Source organism: Talpa europaea (genome assembly GCF_964194135.1).
Source record: "Talpa europaea genome assembly, chromosome: 16".
NCBI lineage: Eukaryota > Metazoa > Chordata > Mammalia > Eulipotyphla > Talpidae > Talpa > Talpa europaea.
The window spans coordinates 42,288,910-42,308,872 of record NC_140084.1 but is presented as its reverse complement, the minus strand read 5'-3'; the positions used below and the strand labels follow the sequence as shown (position 1 = coordinate 42,308,872).

Genomic DNA, 19,963 nt, shown 5'->3' with positions numbered 1-19,963 from the left:
TGAAAAGTGCTTTTCAGCAGCCTGCAGATTTGGCTGGATCGCAAAGGACCTCCAACCAGAGACTCTTCACAGAGTGCCCCCCACCCCAGCCCAGCCCGTCTCCACCTGGGCATCAGCTCTGTGCCGCCCACATCCCTGTATTAAGCACCACTGTGTCAGACTGGGGTTCTAGCAAGGAGACTGCCAGTAGTTCAGACCCCAAGTCGTGTCCATCATGACCACCACCCTCTTCGAAACCACTGTGTTCTCTGGACATCTGCAAGAGCCCCCTCAGTGCAACCCTGCTGCCTGCCCGCCCCGCCCCCACCCCCGCAACTTCTGTTCACACGGGCAAACCACAAAGTTGTACACCCGAAACTTACAGGTCAAAATTTTTTTTGTATGGGGTTCTTTAAAAATGGAGAGAAGTCACATTCTACAATAGGAGCTATTGTCTGTCCAATTTAAGCAAATTAAAGACAATTTAGAAGACAAGCCTAGGTCTCACTACCCACCAGAGAAGCTTCCAGCAGCTGTCGCTGCTCTAAAATCAGGTCTGAACTCTTGGTCTCTTCCCCCACTTCACCACTCCTTACTCCCCCAGGATAGCCTTCCTCCTGCTTTCTGCCTGCCAGCCATCTGGACTCCCAGGTCCCCCCTGGAGCCCTCTGCTGAGGAGAGTCCTAACTTTTCTTTTGGGGCATTATAACTTCCTGGAGATTCCCACAACCCCACACCGGGCGCCTCCCACACCTGTATTCTCTCTCTCAAAACAGAAAGTGAATGCACCTGAGAGGTGTGTGTCATGCCTTTCCACTTATTAACTCATCTGCCATATCTTGCATCTCTAAGGGAGGAACCAGATCCCATTTGACAGATGAAGAGACAGGCTGGGGACATGCAGTGACTAAGGTCACATGGTGGGCAAGTGACAGGGTCAGGATTCAAAATAGGCATTTAGTACCTACATGGTGGGGGTGTGTGTGTGTGTAGAGATGATTAGTATCATGGACTACTGTTGTCTCCACTGACGGGAGGAGCAGCTGTGTCTGGGTTGTGGCTTTGTTCCCATTGTTCAAAAAGGGACTTATTTAAACAGACTTGTACAATGTAGTACTAATGAGAAGCGGATTGAGTCCCATTCTGGCCCTGACGCTCCACCGGCATCCCCCACCCCCGCCTGGACCCCTAGCCCAGCCCTGGCAATGTCTGGTGCACAATCCTGGAAGGCGCTAAGGGAGGGACTTGGAGTGGTGTTGGTCATTCATGTCCTCTGCACCGTCCAGCACAGAGTCAGGGACCAGAGCAGTAGCCTAGGATGAGGGAGGCAGCTGCCACAAGCCTGCATCTCTGCCCCAGACCCGTCATTATCCTGTCACCCCACCCAGCACTAGTGCTCAGGTGATGAGCTTTGAGCCTACACACCCCAGATGCAAAAGCAAAAACTCCATAAAGTTGACTTTGCTCTGTTTATTGGGGTGTGGTCACGGGGGAAGGCAGGCACTCTTGCTTCCTGTTCCCAGCACGCCCCTATCTGACCCCAACATAGACCTCACATAAATAAGTATAAAGATGGTCAGTAGAAAAGGACTCCTGGGGCCTGGAAGACAGCATTAGAGCTTCAACTTAGGGAAGAGTGAGGTGCCTGTCTCCAAGCCCACCCTGATGGGCCAGGAAGCCAGTTACGGGTACAGATGAAGATGGGGGTGTCGCCCACACCTCAGGGTGCTTAGGGTCTTTGGTTTGTACCTGGGCGAGCCCGGGTTCACAGCCAGCATCCCCCCTGTGCCTCTGACCTAAGCTGATCGATTTTCACAGCACGGGTCAGGTGGGATGAGGGTGCTGCTGAGGAAGGCAGCCGATCCCCATGAGGACACCAGCTTCCTGGCCTTGGAAAGCCCTTCCTGCCACTACAGTTAGCTGGGAAGAAAGAGATCAAAAAGTCCCAGGAGTAGGAGGCGGAAGGAGGAAGTTCCGAGGCTGCTGGCTGAGGGACGAGGTTGTCAGATCACAGCATTGCCTCGGATGCTCAGCTGTGGCTGTGGTTTTGGTCTGCAGGTCAGCAGAGTTTCCCCAGGAGCAGGGGGGACCGTGCAGGCCTCGGGGAGGGCAGGACAAAGGAGAGATGTATCCTGCCCTGCCCCGGGGCAGCACCAGCAGGCCACTCCAAGGTGTCACACCTTTCTCAGGGCCCATGTCCTTAGCACTCCAGAGACTCTCAGATGAAGAGATAGGGCAGAACCCTCCTAGGTGGACAAGACACTCCAGCTTGGTTCATGCACGCTGTGCAGTCCTAGGCAGCAGAGGTGGACAGACCCAGTCACTGGCCTTGGGGGCAGTGACTAAAGTCATTCATACAGTGACAGGCAGCCTCTGAATTGTGACCTCAGGATGAGGTTAAGCTGTGGCCTCCAGGGGGCCATGCAGAATCCTTCCAGATGACCCGGTGACCCCTCTTCAGTCCTTACAACCCCTGTATCATGAAAGGGCCAGGTGCTACCTGGCCCCCAAGGCCCTTCAGATCTTCCACACTGGTCATACCTCTCCCACCTGAGAGGTCAGCTTCCCCCCACTAACCTCAGGCCCCAGCAAACTCGGGGCTTCCCCAGCCAGAAAGGCCCCACCTAATAAGGCTATCGCCGGGCAAGAGGGTCAGCTATGGGCGAGCCCGTGCAGCAGACGGATCATGTTGTCCAGGCCCCAGAGGTAGCCGTCCTCACGGTTGCCCTCAGCCCAGGGCAGCCGGTGGCTGAGCGTCTGGTGGCCAGGCAGGGCCACGGTCTTGCCAAAGTCGATCATCCAGACCTTGGCCAGGCCGGTGTGGTCGTGCACAAAGAGGAGGGAGCTTCCTACCACCTGCAGGGGGAGAGTAGCATGGTTAGGGAGTCAAGCAGGCCTTGGCCGAGACCTCCTCCCTGGGGGGCAGCTGAGCAGGATGCTTGACTGCAGAACTAGGGATCCAGGCTGCCTGCATTCCAACCAGGGCTCTGCTGCTTATTGGCTGTGTGGCCTTGGGCAGGTGACTTCACCTCTCTGGGCCTCTACTTCTTCTACACAAAGCAGGAATGATGGAGTAATAGCACCATTTACTTCAATAGGATGTTTGGATTAATCCACATAAGGCACTTAGAACAGCTGCTGGAACGTAACAAATGCACCATAAATAGAAACCAAATGTCAACTGTTCCCTCTTTTAAGCCTTAATGTCTGCGGTATCCTGAACAGGTCGAGAGAGCCTAGTAGGACTAATGAAATAGATAATCCCTCTCCGTGGAAAGAACAGTGGCTACTGAGCCCCAGCGGATTCCTGCTTGTGACCCCAGGCAAGAGGCTTCCTTTCTCCGGGCCTCAGTCTCCTCATCCGTGGAATAGGGGTGATGGTAACAGCCCTGAATTCCCAGGGTCTTTGGCACGCACAGCCAAGGCACAGTGCTCCTTCAGCAGACGCTGTGTTGTGTTTCGTTTTGTTTTTGAACTAGAGATAGTAGCTTCCTCCAGTCCAATTCCAGGAATGCGGGCCCCTTTTTCTAGCTGGCGTCAAACCCTACTGCTTCCAGAGAAACCAGATGACAGTGCAGGTGAGCAGGTGCCTGGCAGAAGAGGTGGCCACCGCCCTGCTCTGAACAGCTGTTGGCATATGGCAGGCTGCCCAGGGCTGCCATGTCTCCCCATTTGCCTAGGGAAACTAGAAGTCCCGATGCTGGTATCGAGTCTTATGGTTGAAATGTTGGCAACTCGGTTTTTAGAATCTCCAGTCACCGGGCAGGTGAAACCAAGCACTAGGCCAGAGGACTGTGGGCCCCAAGCCTCCTCTGTGACCTGAAGGCCCCAAGGCAGTGGGTGTGATGACAGGGACAGCTGCACACACGAAGGGTTGACTATAGGCCGGACTGTCGCTCTGAATCCACATCACCTTTCCCATGCCCAGGAGCAGGTGCCACTCTCCCCCCATCCCACAGGAGAGAGGCCTGCAGAGCTGCCACCAGCCCCAGATTCCTACCCAGAGCTGTGCTCCTTAGAAGTGGGTGATGTCAGGAAAAAGTGGAGGGGGGAAGAGCTTGGGGGGAGGAGGGAGAGGACACTGGCTGCCATAGGACTTTCTGGGACTTTCTGAGACAGCCTTAGAGAGAGGAACTTCCCAAGGAGAGTAGGCTATGGAAGGGGTTGCGGGTGGGGCAGTGAGGACATGCAGCTAAGATGAATTGCAAATAATTCTAAAGCAACTGTAAGAGCCCAGAATTCTATGCTCTGAAGTGCACTCACTCACCAAGGGCACCTCTCCCACCTCAGCAGCCTTAGAAGGAAGGGACTTTGTCCCTTCTCTGACAGGCAGAAACCCAGGTGCCAGAGGGTAAGTCACAAGGTCACAGAGCAGCCAGCCCAGGGCCCAGGCCACCCAGCTCAAATGCTAACTAGCCCACCTCCCTAAAACCCTAAATAAGCAAACCCACAAAGGTGGGGCCTGTATTTTACAGCTTTGGACTGTAAGTCTTTCAGTGCTTTCTCCTTAGTGCCATTGAGATAGTGTGTATGTGCGTGCACGCGCACACACACACGCACACATACACACACCCCTTTGCTCTCAGGGTAGGTGGGGCTCGCACCTCGTGAGTCTTGAAGAAGGGGGAATTCTCCAGGGTGTCACGGAGTCCTTCCAGCCGGGCCACGTACTTTCTCTGAGGTGGGAGGGAGGTTCTTGGTTAGCACAGGGACCTGGTGGTCCCTCCCCACTCTGACCTCTGCCCTTGCCCAGACCTCTAAAGCTGTGTGCAGGAGGGAATAAGGGGAGGCACAGGGGGAAGAGCAGGGGGGAGGGGGAGCTGGATGCAGCAGGGTCAGGGTGTGCCAGACAAGGGTGTCTGCGGGAGATTACTTGAACACCCGTAATTCCTGGCAGCAACTCCCACCAGAGGTGGACTGTTTGTTTCCCTTTAATCTCAGTTAGGCTCTGCGATTTGCTTTGGCCAACGCGCCATGGCAAAATAATGTGACCATTCAAGGCTGGCCATCAAGGGGCTTTGCCTTTTCACTTGTTCTCTTGGCCCCCAGCTTCCAGGGTGAGAACAAGCCCAGGCGAGCCGGCTGGGTCATGGAGACATGTGACCAACTCACAGAGCAAGACCATGAGCCAGCCCCAGCTGACCAGACATGTGAGCAATGCCAGCCTCCCGTATCAGCCAACCTCAGCCCAACGCAGAGGACCACACACCCACGCGCTGCGCAATGTCAGCAGTGCTCTGAAGTTGCTACATTTGGGGCCGTGGGTGTCCTGCTCACCAGGATCTCATGGTTCCCGTCCACAAAGTCCTCCAACACCTTTGTCACCTGCTCCAGTTCCTGTGTCTTCTTAAAGTTGGTGTTGCAGGTCCCATCAGCTTTCTGCAGTTTAAAGGGGCAGGGGTTATGGCATGTCTTTTCCCACCTACCCCATGCCAAGGAGCCTTAGGCACCCCCAGAGCCACCTGCCTACCTCCACACCTGTTTGCTGTTCAGAGGAAGCCAGCCCATCCACCCAGCTCCAAGTTACCCTCCTGGGTAACAAACAGGTTCTTCCAAGCCTGACCTTGAACTCCTACCATTCAATTCTAGCCAAGTGGGCTTTGGAGGGGAATGGATCTGGTTTTTAATCATGACTCTGCTACTTCCTGGCTGGGCAATCTTAAGCAGGTCACTTCACCTGCCTGAGCCTGTTTCCTCATCTGGAAAATGGGAATTGTGATGGTATCTCCTTCCTAAAGCTGGCACAAGGACTAGAGGGGCCTGGGAGTGAGGATGCATGGCGCAGTGCCTCGCATGTAGTAAGCACGCAATAAATGAGACTTACGTTATTTTTTTTTTGTTTCTGAGAGGAGTACAGAGAAGCCACGTGAGTCATCTGCCATGCTGTGCTCGGTGCCATGTGGGCAGTACGAGCATGAAGGTAACAGAACAGTCAGAGGAGGGAGATAGATACAAATAATGAAGGGTATCAGGAGCTTTTGGGAGAGGACCCCACGATAATAGGATGGAAATCAAGTAGGGCTTTCTGGAAGAAGCAAAATTTGAAGAGTCAGGAAAATGACTGGGAGTCAATGAGGTGGACCAGTAGGAGAAAAGCAGTCCCAGCAGAGGGAACAGCATGTGCAGAGGCCCTGTGGCAGAAAAGGGCGGGGCCCTTTCAAGGAGATGAAGGTAGACAAGGAGAGCAGGGTGAGAGGAGAGGCTAGATCCTGGAGGGCCCTCTAGGCCAGGGGACTTTTCTTGAGGGTACTAGGGAACCATGGAAGGATTTTGAACAGGAGAATGATAGATTTGTAACTCAGATGAGGCTGAGGACACAGGCACGCTCAGATGCTGCTGGTGGGGTACACAATCATACACCCCTATGTCAGGAGTGAGGCAATCTCTAGCAAAATTCCCAGTGCATTTAATTTAACCTTTGACCGACAGTCCTGCTTCTGGGAATCTAGTCTACAGCTAAACCTTCCTATTCATAAAATGTCTTATGTACAAAATGATTTTGTTTGTAATGCCAAGAAATGGGACACCCGGGTGGCCATCTGTAGGGCACCGTGGTATATCCACAAAGAAATATTATACACCTGGATAGGGACGGAGGGAGGGAGGGACTCTAAGAAATAATACATGAATACCCTGTTAATTGAAAAAGCAAAATATCAATGATTATGCACACTATGCTACCTTTGTGTAAGAGAGGAAGGAAAACTTAAGATGTGCAATTGCATTTGACTGTATTTGAGAAAGAAATAAGAAACTAGTAAAGTGGTTCCCCATGAACAGGTGGGTGTGAAGGGACGAAATGGGAAGGACAGCAGGGTTGGGAGAGGGAATTTTTTCCCCTATTACACCCTTTTGTGATCGTATTTGGCTCCTGAACTGTGTGAATACCTATTCAAACAGCTTTGACTTAGAAGAAAAAAGAAGCAAACGGAAAATCTTTCTTCCATAAGGGGGAGAAGATCCCTGCAGCTGCTGGAGGGTGCCCAAGAAGGGTGAGCCCAGGACGCCAGGGAGGCTGGCGCAGAAGATGGGACCAGAAGAGGATGGGGCCTAGATCGGGGGAGGAGATGGACTAGAGAGACATTCAGGCCACCAGATAAACAAAACTTGGTCTCCTCTGCATGTGGGGGCAAGAGAGAAGGGGACCTTCCCTGACCCTGTCCTGTGGTCCTCTGTGCCCTTCAGGTCTCTGAGCACACCTGCTTCTTTCTAGCTTTCCCAGACCCCACGTTCCCTGGGAGCCCTGGCTCAGAACTGGCTCCCAATGCTCTGGAGCCAGCGCCAGGCCAGCAGCCCCTGGCCTCACCTTGATGCCTTCGATCCGGAAGCCCAGGGTGGAAGTCGAGCTCATGGTCTCTCTCCACTGCATGTAGCGGGGCTTGGTGACCGCACCCTGGGCGTGCTCCTCGGGGGTGGGGGCCCCCGGGTCCACAGCTACCATCTTCTCATACATGTCCTTCCGGGGCCGGGGCCGTTCTCGTGCCTTCACCAGCTCCTCTTCCAGGTAGGTCCTGGGACCCAGAGAGCACAACAAAGGAAATTATGAAGGACAAAACTGACTTATCCTCCCTGATATTAAGGCAGACATAAAGCCACGGTGTGGCAAAGAATAGGCAAAGTGACCGAGAGCCCAGAACAGAGTCCACAGACAGACACTCGTATGTACATTGACTCAACATGGGACAAAGAAGGCCCGTGGTTCAGTGAGGGAAAGGGAAGTCTTTTCAACACACGGGGCCAGGTCAATAGGAATATCCTTCTGGAAAAAAATGAACTTTGATCCCTATTTCACACCACAGATAAAAAAATAATTACAGGTGGATCACAGCTGTAAATATGAAAATTAAAACAATGTAGCTCATGGAAAGATCTTCATGACCTCAAAATAGGCAAAGATTTCTTAAACACAAAACAACTCACTGTGGTGAAAAAAAAGTCCAACTGGACAAAGTTCAAAGTACTTCTGTTTATCAAAGGACATTATTAAGACCATGAAATGGGAGTTGTGGGGCCTGTGTGTGTGTGTGTGTGTTAATGTGTGTATCTCCAACAAAGGAGTTGTACCTAGAATATGTAAAGAAATACCAGTAAAAAAGAAAAAGACAGGGCCCTCCCTGGTGGCACAAGGGGTTAAGATGTAGCACTATGAAGCTATCTGCAGCCACTGCAGCACAAGTTCGATCCCCAGCCAGGGAGGTGACCCACATAGCACAGCAGACCTCTCCTGTCTCACCTGCTGCTCCCCTCAACAGTGTATTTCAATAGATCTACCTATTCTATTCCCCATTCTGTCTCTGGTGAATCCTCCCTCACACACACACCCCTGCTCCCCGCATCTCTGGCCTGCACCCCAGCTCTTGCATGCATAAATCTTAAAAAAAAAAAACAACCCAATAGAAAAGTGGGCAAAATATCTACACTTTTTGAAAGATGATTTCCATACGGCCAAGCCACATAGAACATGCTCAATTTCTTTGGTCATCAGAGAAACATAAATTAAAATCATGATGAGACATGCACTACAGTAACAATAGTAACAGGCAAGAGCAAGTGCTGATGAGAATACAGAACACAGGGAATCCACACACCCCAGTGGGAAAACCCTCTGGCATGACTACATTGGAGACTGACTAGACACTATCATCCAGAATGCCCACCCTCACGTCTCCACTCCTGCCCCATGGCTGCCTGACCCCACCTGCTGCCCATCTTGCAATCCATGATAGAGGGGCCCTCGAAGTCTGCCAGGAGATCTTCCATCTGGTTGAAGGCTTGGCCATCCCGCTGCACCACGCCATAGTAGGTTGGCACAAAAGGTCGCAGAATGTCATTCATTAGCTGCTCCAGACTGCGTTGCTCACACTGACAGAAGCGCTTTAGAATCCGACCATCCTCTCCTGCCTGGAAGTTCCCTATGGGCAGCAGAATCAATGAGAGGGGCAGAGATATCAGAGAGAGAATCCTCCCTCTCCCTGTATGCAGCAGATGCCGGCCACCATCATCTCCCTGACCATCTACACATGATGTTTTCACTCCCTTCCTGCAACTCTTGAAATTTGCCTGGGGTACTGATTGGGTCCTCATTTGTTTTTTTTTTTTTTTTTCCCTAGAGGCATGTCTTATTTATTTATTTGTTTGTTTGTTTGTTTGTTTTATACATGCACTGGGTACAGTCAGAAGCGCGGGAGGGTGAGAGAACTCACCAGAGCCAGAGCGGGGAGCAGAGCAGGCAGAAGGACCGAAGTACACTGCTGAGGGGAGCAGCGGGTGGCAGGAGAGGTCTGTGCGCCATGTGGGACCCTCCTCCGGTGGCCGGGGAGCAGCCGGGGATCGAACCGGCTGCAGAGGCTGCAGGCAGCTTCGCAACCCAGCGCTCAACTGCTGCGCCACCGGAGAGGCCCTGGGTCCTCATTTGTTTTGTTTCTTTTTTTATTTTTTTTTTTTATTTTATTTTTTTTTTATAGAGGCATGCTTTATTTATTTGTTTGCTGGTTTGTTTGTTTGTTTTTTGTTTATACATGCACTGGGTACAGTCAGAAGCGCGGGAGGGTGAGAGAATTCACCAGAGCCAGAGCGGGGAGCAGAGCAGGCAGAAGAACCGAAGTACACTGCTGAGGGGAGCAGCGGGCGGCAGGAGAGGTCTGCACGCCATGTGGGACCCTCCTCTGGTGGCCGGGGAGCAACCGGGGATCGAACCGGCGCCGCAGAGGCCGCGCGCAGTTTCGCAACCCAGTGCTCAACCGCTGCGCCACCGGGGAGGCCCCTCATTTGTTTTGAAACTTTGGATTGTGAGCTCACAATCAGTGGTGGGAATTTTGTGAGATCTGAGAGGAGAGCAAGATGCTCCACAGCAGATTTGCATTTGCTTCTGCCTGGAGTCCCAGAGTGCTAATAATAACCCCAGGAGTGTACTTAAGTTAATTTACAGATCTGGCATTTCCTGGACCATGTAGTTAGTATACATTAAAATCACAAATTCTTATTGAGGCAAATTGTATTTTCAAAGATGGCTGCACCAATAGCTCACATTCCACATGTTCTTCAAGAATTTCGCCATTCCCCATCAAGAAGTGAAATCTTGAATTCATTCTTCTCCCATGAATCTGGAAAAAGCTTATGGCCTAAGTGACACTCTGTGACTTCAGTTTGAGTAATAAAAGGAGATGCACTTTCCACTCCATTCACAGAGACACTTGCATTTACGGTCCTGAGTTGTCACATAAGAAATCTAACTACTGTGAAGCCACCATACTATGAGGAAGCCCTAGCAGTTACAGGGAAAACATACAGCAGTATCCCACACTTTTCAAAAAGTTCATAATAGGCCACTTCGCGCTTTTCATAAGACCTACATTAGTATCTGTTTACAATCAAAGGCAAAAATGTATTCTGCATTTGTTTTGCAGCAGCCATTATAAAGGCAGCGCAAACCCTCAGCAGCAAGAGGGACCCCACTAAACTCCTTCCCCACACTGCTGTGTATTTATCATAACATTCCTGCTTTTACTATGTGTAATTTTAGATTTTATGTGGTTTTCGGTATGATTTAATAGGTTAGTAAGTTAGTTTTTGTGTGTGGGAACACTCAAGAATTTGCCCAACTTAATGACAAGGGCCTACCTGGTGGCCTAGGGGTGAAGTCTCAGTGCTATCACCACTATGGCCTGAGTTAGATTCCCCATCAGGGAGATGACCCACATGGCACAGCAGACCTCTCCTGTCTCACCCGCTGCTCCCCTCAGCAGTGTATTTCAGATCTGGCTATTCTGCTCCCCACTCTGTCTCTAGTGAATCCTCTCAGCCCCTGCACCTCTGGCCTCACTCCCCCGCCAAAAAAAAGTCAATGATAATTGCTTCTTTGCTTTACAGCATTTTGAAAGGTTTTATAGGAATGCTGCCTTTTCAGACAGTGGGGAAAACCTGGCTGGGCTTTCCAGGCAGCAGTCCCAGCTGAGGCCCAGTCAATGGGCAGCATCAATCACCATGTGAGTCAATGATTCTCCAAAACTTTCTCTGAAAGCTCCCAGACCTTGAGCTGTGATCGCTGAGTTTCCAGATATGAAGCAGCAACAGGTCATCCCTGCCAGGACCTATGTGAATTCTGACTCAAAACCCATGAGTATGAGTATAATCAAAGGGTTGTTTTACTCCACTATTTGTTTGTTTTTTCTGAAATCACTAAATTTTTAGTTTTCTGGTGTTTGATTTTTTTTTTTTTTAATACTGAGCAATAGTAACTAGAACACATAGAGATGGCAGACCTTTGTTTACAGTTTTAGGGGGGCCTTGTCTTTTCCCTGACTCAGATCTGAGGATAAACTGGCAGATAAGTTCCCATCTTGCTGGAGGCAGTTTTTCTAACCTCCCCACTGCCTGTTTTTGTAAATAAAGTTTTATTGAAACACAGACATGTTCTTGGGTTATGGCTGCCTTCTTGTGGCAACAGCAAAGTTGCGACAGAGACGCTAGGCCCACAAAACCTAAGAGAGTTATCATCTAGCCCTTCACACACACAAAAAATGTTACATAATAGGCACTACACTGTCATGTGCGAGAGACACTCTGCTAAGTCCTGGGGGAAAAACATCCTAGCTGTTGCTTATTGAGGACCTACTACGCTCTGGCGCTGGACAGGGGGAGAGGACAGGAATAATGATTTCCAAACACAGATGAGAAAGTGGAGGCCCAGGGAGGGAAAGTGACTTTCCCAGGGTCACCTACTCATAAAGGGTAGAGCTAGCCCTGGAGCCCAGGATCACCTATCCCCAGGAGTGGCTTTCCCCCCAAACATCAGGATCATAAGGAATAGCCCTGATGTATGAATTGCCCAGCCGAGGCATAAACACTTCCCAGAAAGCCCCATGAGGTGAAGCCTATCCTGGAGTCCATTTTACAGATGGGGAAACTAAACTACACAGACCAGCCCCGCCCAGCCCTGCAAGTCCCTTGCTCTTACCGGCATGTCCAGAGAGCTGGACCCAAGGGTAGTGTTTGCGGAAGGAGACCACGAAGGGTGAGTACTTCAGAACTGTCTTCAGTTTCTTCCATGATTTGTTCTGTGAGGACAAAGCAGGATGCGGTCAGGATTGAGGGCAGGAGGGAGGGGAATGAGGGTACTGCCATGAGAGGGAACCAAGGAGGATGTGGGGCTCTCCAGGACCAGGGAGTTTCCTGGGGTGATTGACCTCTTGTTGGAATGAGCAAAGTCCAAGTACTTCAGCAATTACAAGATCCCCACAAAGGCCTCAGCTAAGGTGGGAAGAGTCTCTTGTCCATTTCTCTTCGTCTCCTTCATCACTTTCTTGCCTGTATCTCTCTGTCCTTCTCCAATGAGTAAGACTAGGTCAGGTTTGGTGGTAGTAACAAGTAACCCCAAATCTGCCTTCAATCCCTAACCTACACACCCCCCCCCCCAAGAGCTTGAAAGCCTCATCTCTGTCCCTAAACCAAGCCAGACCTCCCAGAGAAAATGGCAGAGGCAGGAGTTGATGGGTGGAGCTGAACCGGACAGAAACAAAGACAGAAGACAAAGCACTGACACAAACAGAGACCAAGGCAATGACAGAGAACCCCGCAGTCATGAGAGCTGCTCACCTAACAGTCCCAATGCTTCCCCCTTCCAGGAACGTCCCAACCTCTTGAACTTGGGTTACTGACTTGCTCTGCCAATGAAATATGAGAGAAGGATCCCTTTTGGGTGAAACCCTTAAAACCTGAGCCTGACTCCCCATGTGGGAGGGGGTGTGTGTGTGTGTTTGTTTGTATTAAGAATTATAATTAAGTGGGCCTCCCTGGTGGCACAAGGGGTTAAGCACCGCACTACTCAGCAATCCGCAGCCTCTGCAGCATGAGTTCGATTCCAAGCCTGCCAGGGAGCAACCCACATGGCGCAGCAGACCTCTCCTGTCTCGCCCGCTGCTCCCCTCAGCAGTGTATTTCACTCAGTCTGTCTGTTCTGTTCCCCACTCTGTCTCTGGTGAATCCTGTCACCCCCCGCATCTCTGGCCTGTATGCCAGCTCTTGCATGCATAAATAAATAAATCTTTTTTTAAAAAAGAATTATAATTAAGTAGAAAACATATTAAGTGAAATTAAGTGAAAAGAGAAATGGAAGCTTCCTCAGTCTGGGCCTTGAGTTTGGACAGCATAGAGTAGAGACCTTCATCCAACACTGACACAAGGTCAACATGAAGAATGAACAGAACAAGTCTTTGTTGTTCCAAGTCTCCAAGTATGGGGGTTGTGTTACTGCAGCAAATCCTGACCTATACTGACTAATAAAGACAGACACAGAGTTACTAAAGGAGAAAGACCTGCAGGGAGACACAGATATAAACTAAAGGCAGAGAAAGGAAAAACTAGTCCAGAAAGACAGGAGTGGGTAGGTAGGAAATCGGGGGATGGGGGACAGAACCCAACAGAAAAACAGAAGCAAAGAGAAAACAAGGATTTCATTGTATCATGTTGACTCAACCAAGTGCTTCTTGAGACCTGGGTAGTGTCCAATTTACGTGTCCCCACACATGCGCATACACTTGAATACATGAATACATTCTCTGCTCCAAGTATACACAGGCTCTGAGCAAGTACAGGTCATCTCCCAAGAAGGAAACTGTGTGTCTCAGGCCCGCTGCCTATCCCTAACCCCAGGATCAAGGTCACGTTCTCTCCTACCCTAGCTATCTGGCAAACATCTAACAGACAGTGGGAAGGTCAAGCAGAGTCAGGGTGGGGGATGACCAGATTCAGAAAGGCCTATTCCCTCCCTGATCCAGCTGTCAGCATGGGGTGGAGGTGATTAATAAAGGTTCCTGTTTACTAAGCACCTGGAACATTCCAGGCACAATGACAAAGACTCAGTGTGCCATAAACTACTTAATTCTAAAAACATAGCCCCAGGAGAACTGTTGACTGTGTCACAGAGGAGGAAAACAGGCTCAGAGGGGTGAAGCCACTTGCCTAAATCACACAGCACATTGCTGGGGTTCCATCTCTGGTCTGACCCCTCTGCCCTGGGCTTATCTGCTACAGCCTTGCTGGATACAAGCAAATGAGGGCAGGGACTGTGGGTGTCATGATTATGACCGTGTCCCTTGCACCTGGTCTGACTATTAAATAGATGCTCAAAAAAATGTTGCTTAGCTCTGAAGAGGCTAGTTGAAATTGATCTTTTTTAAATCATAAGCAGATTTTGTATCTTCTCTCTTTTTTCTTAGATCTGGGCTTCTTAGATCTTTAATCTGGGCTTTTCAAATGGCTTCATGGTGGTCTCAGCGCACCCATGACGCCTCCTGCAGGAAGCCCTCTCTGAATCCCCCAGCCTGGCCAGTCACTTCCTCGGATTCCCACAATCATCTGGGCTTCCTTCCATCAACCCTGAGGGCCTCTGAGTTGTCTCTGCCTGGGGATGGGCCTGTCCCCTCCACTGGCCTGGGAGCTCATGAGGTCAGCACCTTGTTCCCTGCCATGCCCCCATCAAAGTCAACTTGGGCCGGACACAGGGACTTGAGGTCCAGGGACTGCCTGCTGTCTGATCAGGAAGACAGGATGGAGATGAGAGGGAGAGCAGAGAGGGCAGGAAGAAAGGAGCCAAGTATCTTACAAGCCCCAGCTGAAGTCAGATGGAAGGCAAAGCGAGAAGGAAGCCAGGGCACCCTGGGCAGTGGCAAAAGCTATGTGTGGAGGCAGCTGTGGTGGCAGCACAGTGGAGGCGGCACCCTCCACTGTGGAGGCGGCTGGGTGTTGGAGAACAGTGTGTACAGGGCTTCTCTGCACAGAGCAGGTCAGCAGGGGAGATGGGAGGCTGAACATGGGAGGGTGCCTGAAGACAGGAAGCTCTGAACCTAGGAATGGCCTCCTGATCACTATCAGGCAGGCCCTGGGGAGCTATGGAAGGCACTGGAGCAGGAAAAGTGTCTGGTCAGAGCTGGGTCATGGGGGCAGTTCTGGAAGGAGAAGAGAAAAACACAGACAGGGAGTCCTGGGAGGAAAGCAAGCTAGAGTTGGATGCACACCCCAGAGGTTAAATTGACTGGGTTTTGAACTCAGTTGGAACTGAGTTCGAATCCTGATGCTCCCCAGACCTGGACAGCCCTAAGCAAGTGACTTCACCCCTTTATGCCTCAGTGTCCTCATCTGTCAAACGGAGATAATAACAATCCCAATCTCCCAGTGCTGTTATAAAGATTTCAAGAATCCTTTCTGGGTTCATTCTCCACAAAAATGAATGGGGTGAAAGGGTGTTCAACGTTCATGACCCCCAAAGGCAGCCAAAGCCACAGAGAAAATTCACAGAAAAGTGTCTGGTATTCAGCAAGGGTGTGAATCTCGGCTCAGTGTCTTCCAAGGTGTGTAACCTTGAACTAGTGTCTTGACCCTTCTGTGCCTCCGTGTTCTCACAGAGAAATGGGAACACTACTAGTATCTACTGCATAGGACTATTGTGAAGATGAAATGAGTTCATATCAGCAAGTCGCTTAGCACACACTGGGCACGAGTGTGTACTAGCTGCCATTATTACTACTATTGCTATTATTATTTTTATTATTTCCATCCACTTGGCAGCTCAGCTGTTCTGCGATGCCCAGGAGGTAAGAAGACAGCAGAGGAATCAGCAGCAATAGAAAGTGCCAGGGGTCAGCTCCTTGACTCAGGCACAGGCAAGTTGAGGCTGGTCTGTATCACATCTGTGGCCACATGTGTGAACATGTTCCTAAGGGAGGCAGGTGGAGGTGGGGGGGTGTTCAAGGCAGAATCCCAGCCAGGGGCCCTAGGACAATGGGAGACCCAGCAAACAGACCCACCCATGTGAGGTTCCCCTGTTTCACACCTGCCTCCAAGATGATCTTCCCTCCCTGAACCTGCCCAGCCGGCCTCCTGATTCACCAGGGGAGAACCGCACCCAAGCTGAGGGTGAGGGTGGAAGCTATAAACAAAAGTATGCAGGCCACCCTCCCCTCCTTGCCCCCGCCCCCCTCCCCCCGCCCCCTGCCATGAGCTGGGGAACAACAGAGAGACAGGAGAGTCTCTAGCTAGGCTGGAGGCAGGGGTGGGGGTGGGGGTGGTCTCTTGGTGTTTTGGGTTCACGAAACTTTTTGGAAATCTAATAAAACTGGTGGACTCACTCCCTATAAAGTGAATGGGGTGGTGAAGGTTCATGACCCCTGAAGGCAGTCACAGGCCCCAGACTAAGAAATCTGGTATAGAAAGTGCACATTTCTGCCCTACTATACCAATGTGCTTTGGATTTTGGGGTCACAGACTCTCCCGAGGATCTGACAGAAGACATAGACTCTTGCTGCAAAAAATGTGTGTGTACACACACAGACTCACACGATCACACAATTTCAAGGGTTCCTGGGCACCACCCAGACATCAAGTACTGGCTAGTTTATACCCCAGGACTGGAGGCAGTGGATCAGGAGGAGAGGAGAATTGGGAGAAGTATACTTAGGGTGGGTTAATAACCCACCTGCCAGAGGGAGAAGGTTGGTGAATAGAAGAAGTGGCTGGAGATGAAATTGCTGGGGGTGCTAGATAACTTCTCAAAGTAAAGGCAGAGGGATTCGGCATCTGGGGGGATATGGCTCAAAGGCAGGATGGGTCCCACTCACCCCAGACCTGTCCTCGGGGTCGCTGGCACCTCCGCCCCCGGCCACCACGTCATCCTCAGACTCGTCGAAAGAGGAGGCAGAGGAGAAGCCGCCACTGCCCCCATCAACCCTGGAATGGGGTACCACTGGCTGAGCCTCAGGCTCAGGGGTTTCAGGAGTGATGATGAGACGGGGCACAGGGGTCAGGGAGCTACTCTGCAGATGAGAGGACAGGTGAGTCACCGCCTCCCCAGGTTCTGGTTCCACTAATGGGCCATCTTGGTTAGGCTCCCCCAAAACGCAGTCTGTCCCAAGCTCCGTCTGGGGTCCATGAATATCTGGTGTCTGGGAACCATCATCGCCAGGCTGTGTCCAAGAATCATCAGAATCTTCTTGTGTTGGGAAACCATCAGCATCAGGCTGTGTCCAGGAGCCATCAGAATCTTGTGTAGTGAAACCATCAGCATCAGGCTGTTTCCAGGCAGTTTCCAAATCCTGTTGTGTCCTGGAGCCATCAGTGCACAGTTCTTCCCAGGAGCCATCGGCGCTTGGCTCTGTTGAGGGACAGGACTCCTCGGGCTGGGTCCGCAGGCTGGACCTGTTCTGGTGGGTCCAGAGGTTATCAGCCCAGGGCTCGCCCGCCTCTGGCTGGGTCTGTGACCCACGTATTTCTAGTCCTGTACAGGGCCCGTCCAGCCCGGGCTGTATCCGGAGACTGTCCGTCTCTGACTGAGCCTGGAGGTCGGACCTGTGGGGATCTGTCCCAAAGCCATCTGTCTCAGCCTCCGTGCAGGGCCCGGCTGCCTCCAGCTCGGAGCAGCGGCCGCTCTCCTCTGGACGTGCCGGGAGGCTGGACCTGCCTGGCTCCGTCTCCCCGCTGGGCCGCTCCGCCTCTGTCCCGAGGCCAGCTGCTTCAGGCTCAGCCTGTCCGTCTGTCCGCGGCTCAGGCCCGGGGCCGGTTCCCTCCGGCTCGGAGGGGAGGCTGGGCTCCTCGGTCCCGGCGCCGGGCCCGCCCCCCTCGGCCGGCCCCGCCGGGCCCCCGGCGCCGGGCCCAGGTCGCTGTTGCCCAGGTTGCCGCCGCCGCCCCCCTCGCGGTGCCTCCAGTCCCATGAGGGCCGCCTCGGGCAGCTCCCCGTCCTCCGCCTCGCTCAAGCTCCCCCGGCACGGGCAGCGCCTCATGCCCGCTCCCGAGGTTAGGGCTTCGGCCGACCCAGCCCCTCCTGCCCCTTTAAATCCTGCGAGGGGTGTGGCTGGGGAGCCCCGGGAGTTCCGGCCGCGGAGCGCCGGCCCGCCTGGCCACGCAGGGGTTAACCGATACTCCCTCCTCCCGGGAAAGCCCCGAAGCCCCGCCCCGCCGGACGTGACGCGAGAAGGCGGCCCTAGCCCGGCCCCGCCCACCTACTGGGGAGGGGGTGGGCGCCCAGCGCCTGGAGCGCGCGGGCATTGGGTTTGGGACGCTGGGGACCTTGTCGCCATCCAGTGGGTTCCGCTCCTTAGACCCTCGCTACCAACACAGCCTCCTTACGCCCCCCAGTGACCACTTCAGCCTCCCTGAAATCCCTGGTGATGAGACGAGCAGCGGGCCCACTACTCTGGCGGGATCGGAGCGCACTTTTAAAGACTTGGAAAGAGCGCAGACTTGGGTTCATGGGTTCGAGACCCGTCTCTGTCACCTCCTATGGGTTACCTTGAGCGAGTAACTTAAGTTCCCGTCCTCCTACACCAGCTCCAGGCTCAGTTTTCTCATCTATAAAGTGAGTGTACATAATACGATTTTATTGTTTCAGAAAAATGCGTGTCCAGTGCCACCAGACCCAAGCAGTTTTACAGAGAAATTAAGACCCAGGATTTGTTGAAAGGCCAATGTGAGGTCAGATGTGGGACAAACCCAGGACCTTACCTTTGGTTTCCAATTCTGCTACAGTGCACTTCTGGGATGATCTCTCCCACCAGCCAACTTGTCATCACTAAGCTTGAGTTTCCTCATCTGTAAAAAGGGTTACTATGGGGACTTTTATTTATTTACCACAGCATTGGCATGTGTGCACTTGCTTTGCACAGGGGTCAATGTTATATTGACCCCTTCATAACCTAAATCTTGCGGGCTAGGATAATCATCAGCCCCATTGGGCAGTCAAGAGAGTGGAGGCACAAAAGGCAAAGCAGCCAGTCCAAGAGCACATATTTAAGTTTCACAGGCCTATCCAATCCAAAGTCTGAATGTTTGTCCTCTACTGGGTGATAACTTGCTTGTGAGGCTGGGAGTGTTGAATGAAAAGCCAGAAATAAGAGTATTTTCTCTAAGTCAGCTCACGTTCCTTCTCTGCTCAGAGCCATCCATGGTTCTCATCCCATTCAACACAAAGCCTGTCTTCTCTGTGACTCACCATACCCTATGTGATCTGGCTCTGCCAACCTCCCAGATGTTATGTCCTCCCACTTTTCCCCTCACTCTCTGCCCGTTGGCTTCTTTGCTTATTTCTCTGAGAAATAACATCTGTCTTCACAGATGGAGACACTGAGACTCAGAGGCCTGCCGGTCACTGGCCTTTGTACTGGTTGTTCTCTCTGCCTGGAACGCTCTTTACTTGGTATTCTAAGAGCTTCATCCCTCACCTCCTTCAGCTCTTGGCTCAAATGTCACCCACTGGGTGAGGCCTTCCCTGACTACCCGATTTAAACTCACAATCTTCTTTGCTTTCCCTGTCCCCCTTCCCTGGTTTTTCTCTTTAATACATGTCACCTCGTTAAATATTTATTATAGCCCTCACCAGAAGCCAATCAAGAAAGCAAAGTTTTTACCTGTGTTGTTCCTAGCTGTGTCCCCAGTGCTTAGAAAAGCACACGGTAAACTGGTGAAATCGTTAAGGAAAGCAACCCATATATACCTTAAAAACTTAAAAGGGGCCTCCCTGGTGGCACAAGGGGTTAAGCACAGCACTGTGAAGCTATCTGCAGCCTCTGCAGCATGAATTCAATCCCCGGCCGGACAGGGAACTACCCACATGGCGCAGCAGGCCTTTCCTGTCTCTCCCTCTGCTCCCCTCAGCAGTGTATTTCAGTCAGTCTGCCTCTTCTGCTCCCCACTCTGTCTCTGGTGAATCCTCTCACTCTCCACACCTCTGGCTTGAACCCCAGTTCTTGTATGCAAAAATAAATAAATCTTAAAAAAAACACACAGGATATAAAACCATCAACAAACCCTCCATTGCATGTTTTACAATATTCAGAGCAGTATTGTTTACAATAGCTAGGACATGGAAGCAGCCTAAATTTCCTTCAATGGATGAATGGATCAAAAAGATACGGTGTGTGCAAACCATGGGATATTACATAGCCACAAAAAAGGATTGAATTAATATTCAATAAAATTAAAAGAATTTGAAAGAACT

General features: G+C 51.6%; 1 protein-coding gene across 2 annotated transcripts; it reads right to left on the bottom strand.

The window, feature by feature from the left end:
• Nucleotides 1-2,631: 2,631 nt before the first annotated feature.
• Nucleotides 2,632-17,750, bottom strand: ITPKC (inositol-trisphosphate 3-kinase C; the record flags this gene model as incomplete). Of its 2 annotated transcripts, XM_084257423.1 has the most annotated exons (7): nucleotides 2,632-2,835; nucleotides 4,584-4,655; nucleotides 5,257-5,358; nucleotides 7,286-7,490; nucleotides 8,678-8,891; nucleotides 11,936-12,035; nucleotides 16,593-17,750. In XM_084257423.1, 7 exons carry the CDS (start codon nucleotides 17,748-17,750, stop codon nucleotides 2,632-2,634), a joined length of 2,055 nt encoding a protein of 684 aa, XP_084113549.1. The 2 variants fall into 2 exon arrangements, with proteins under 2 accessions (XP_084113549.1, XP_084113550.1); XM_084257424.1 differs by lacking the exon at nucleotides 4,584-4,655.
• Nucleotides 17,751-19,963: the final 2,213 nt, after the last annotated feature.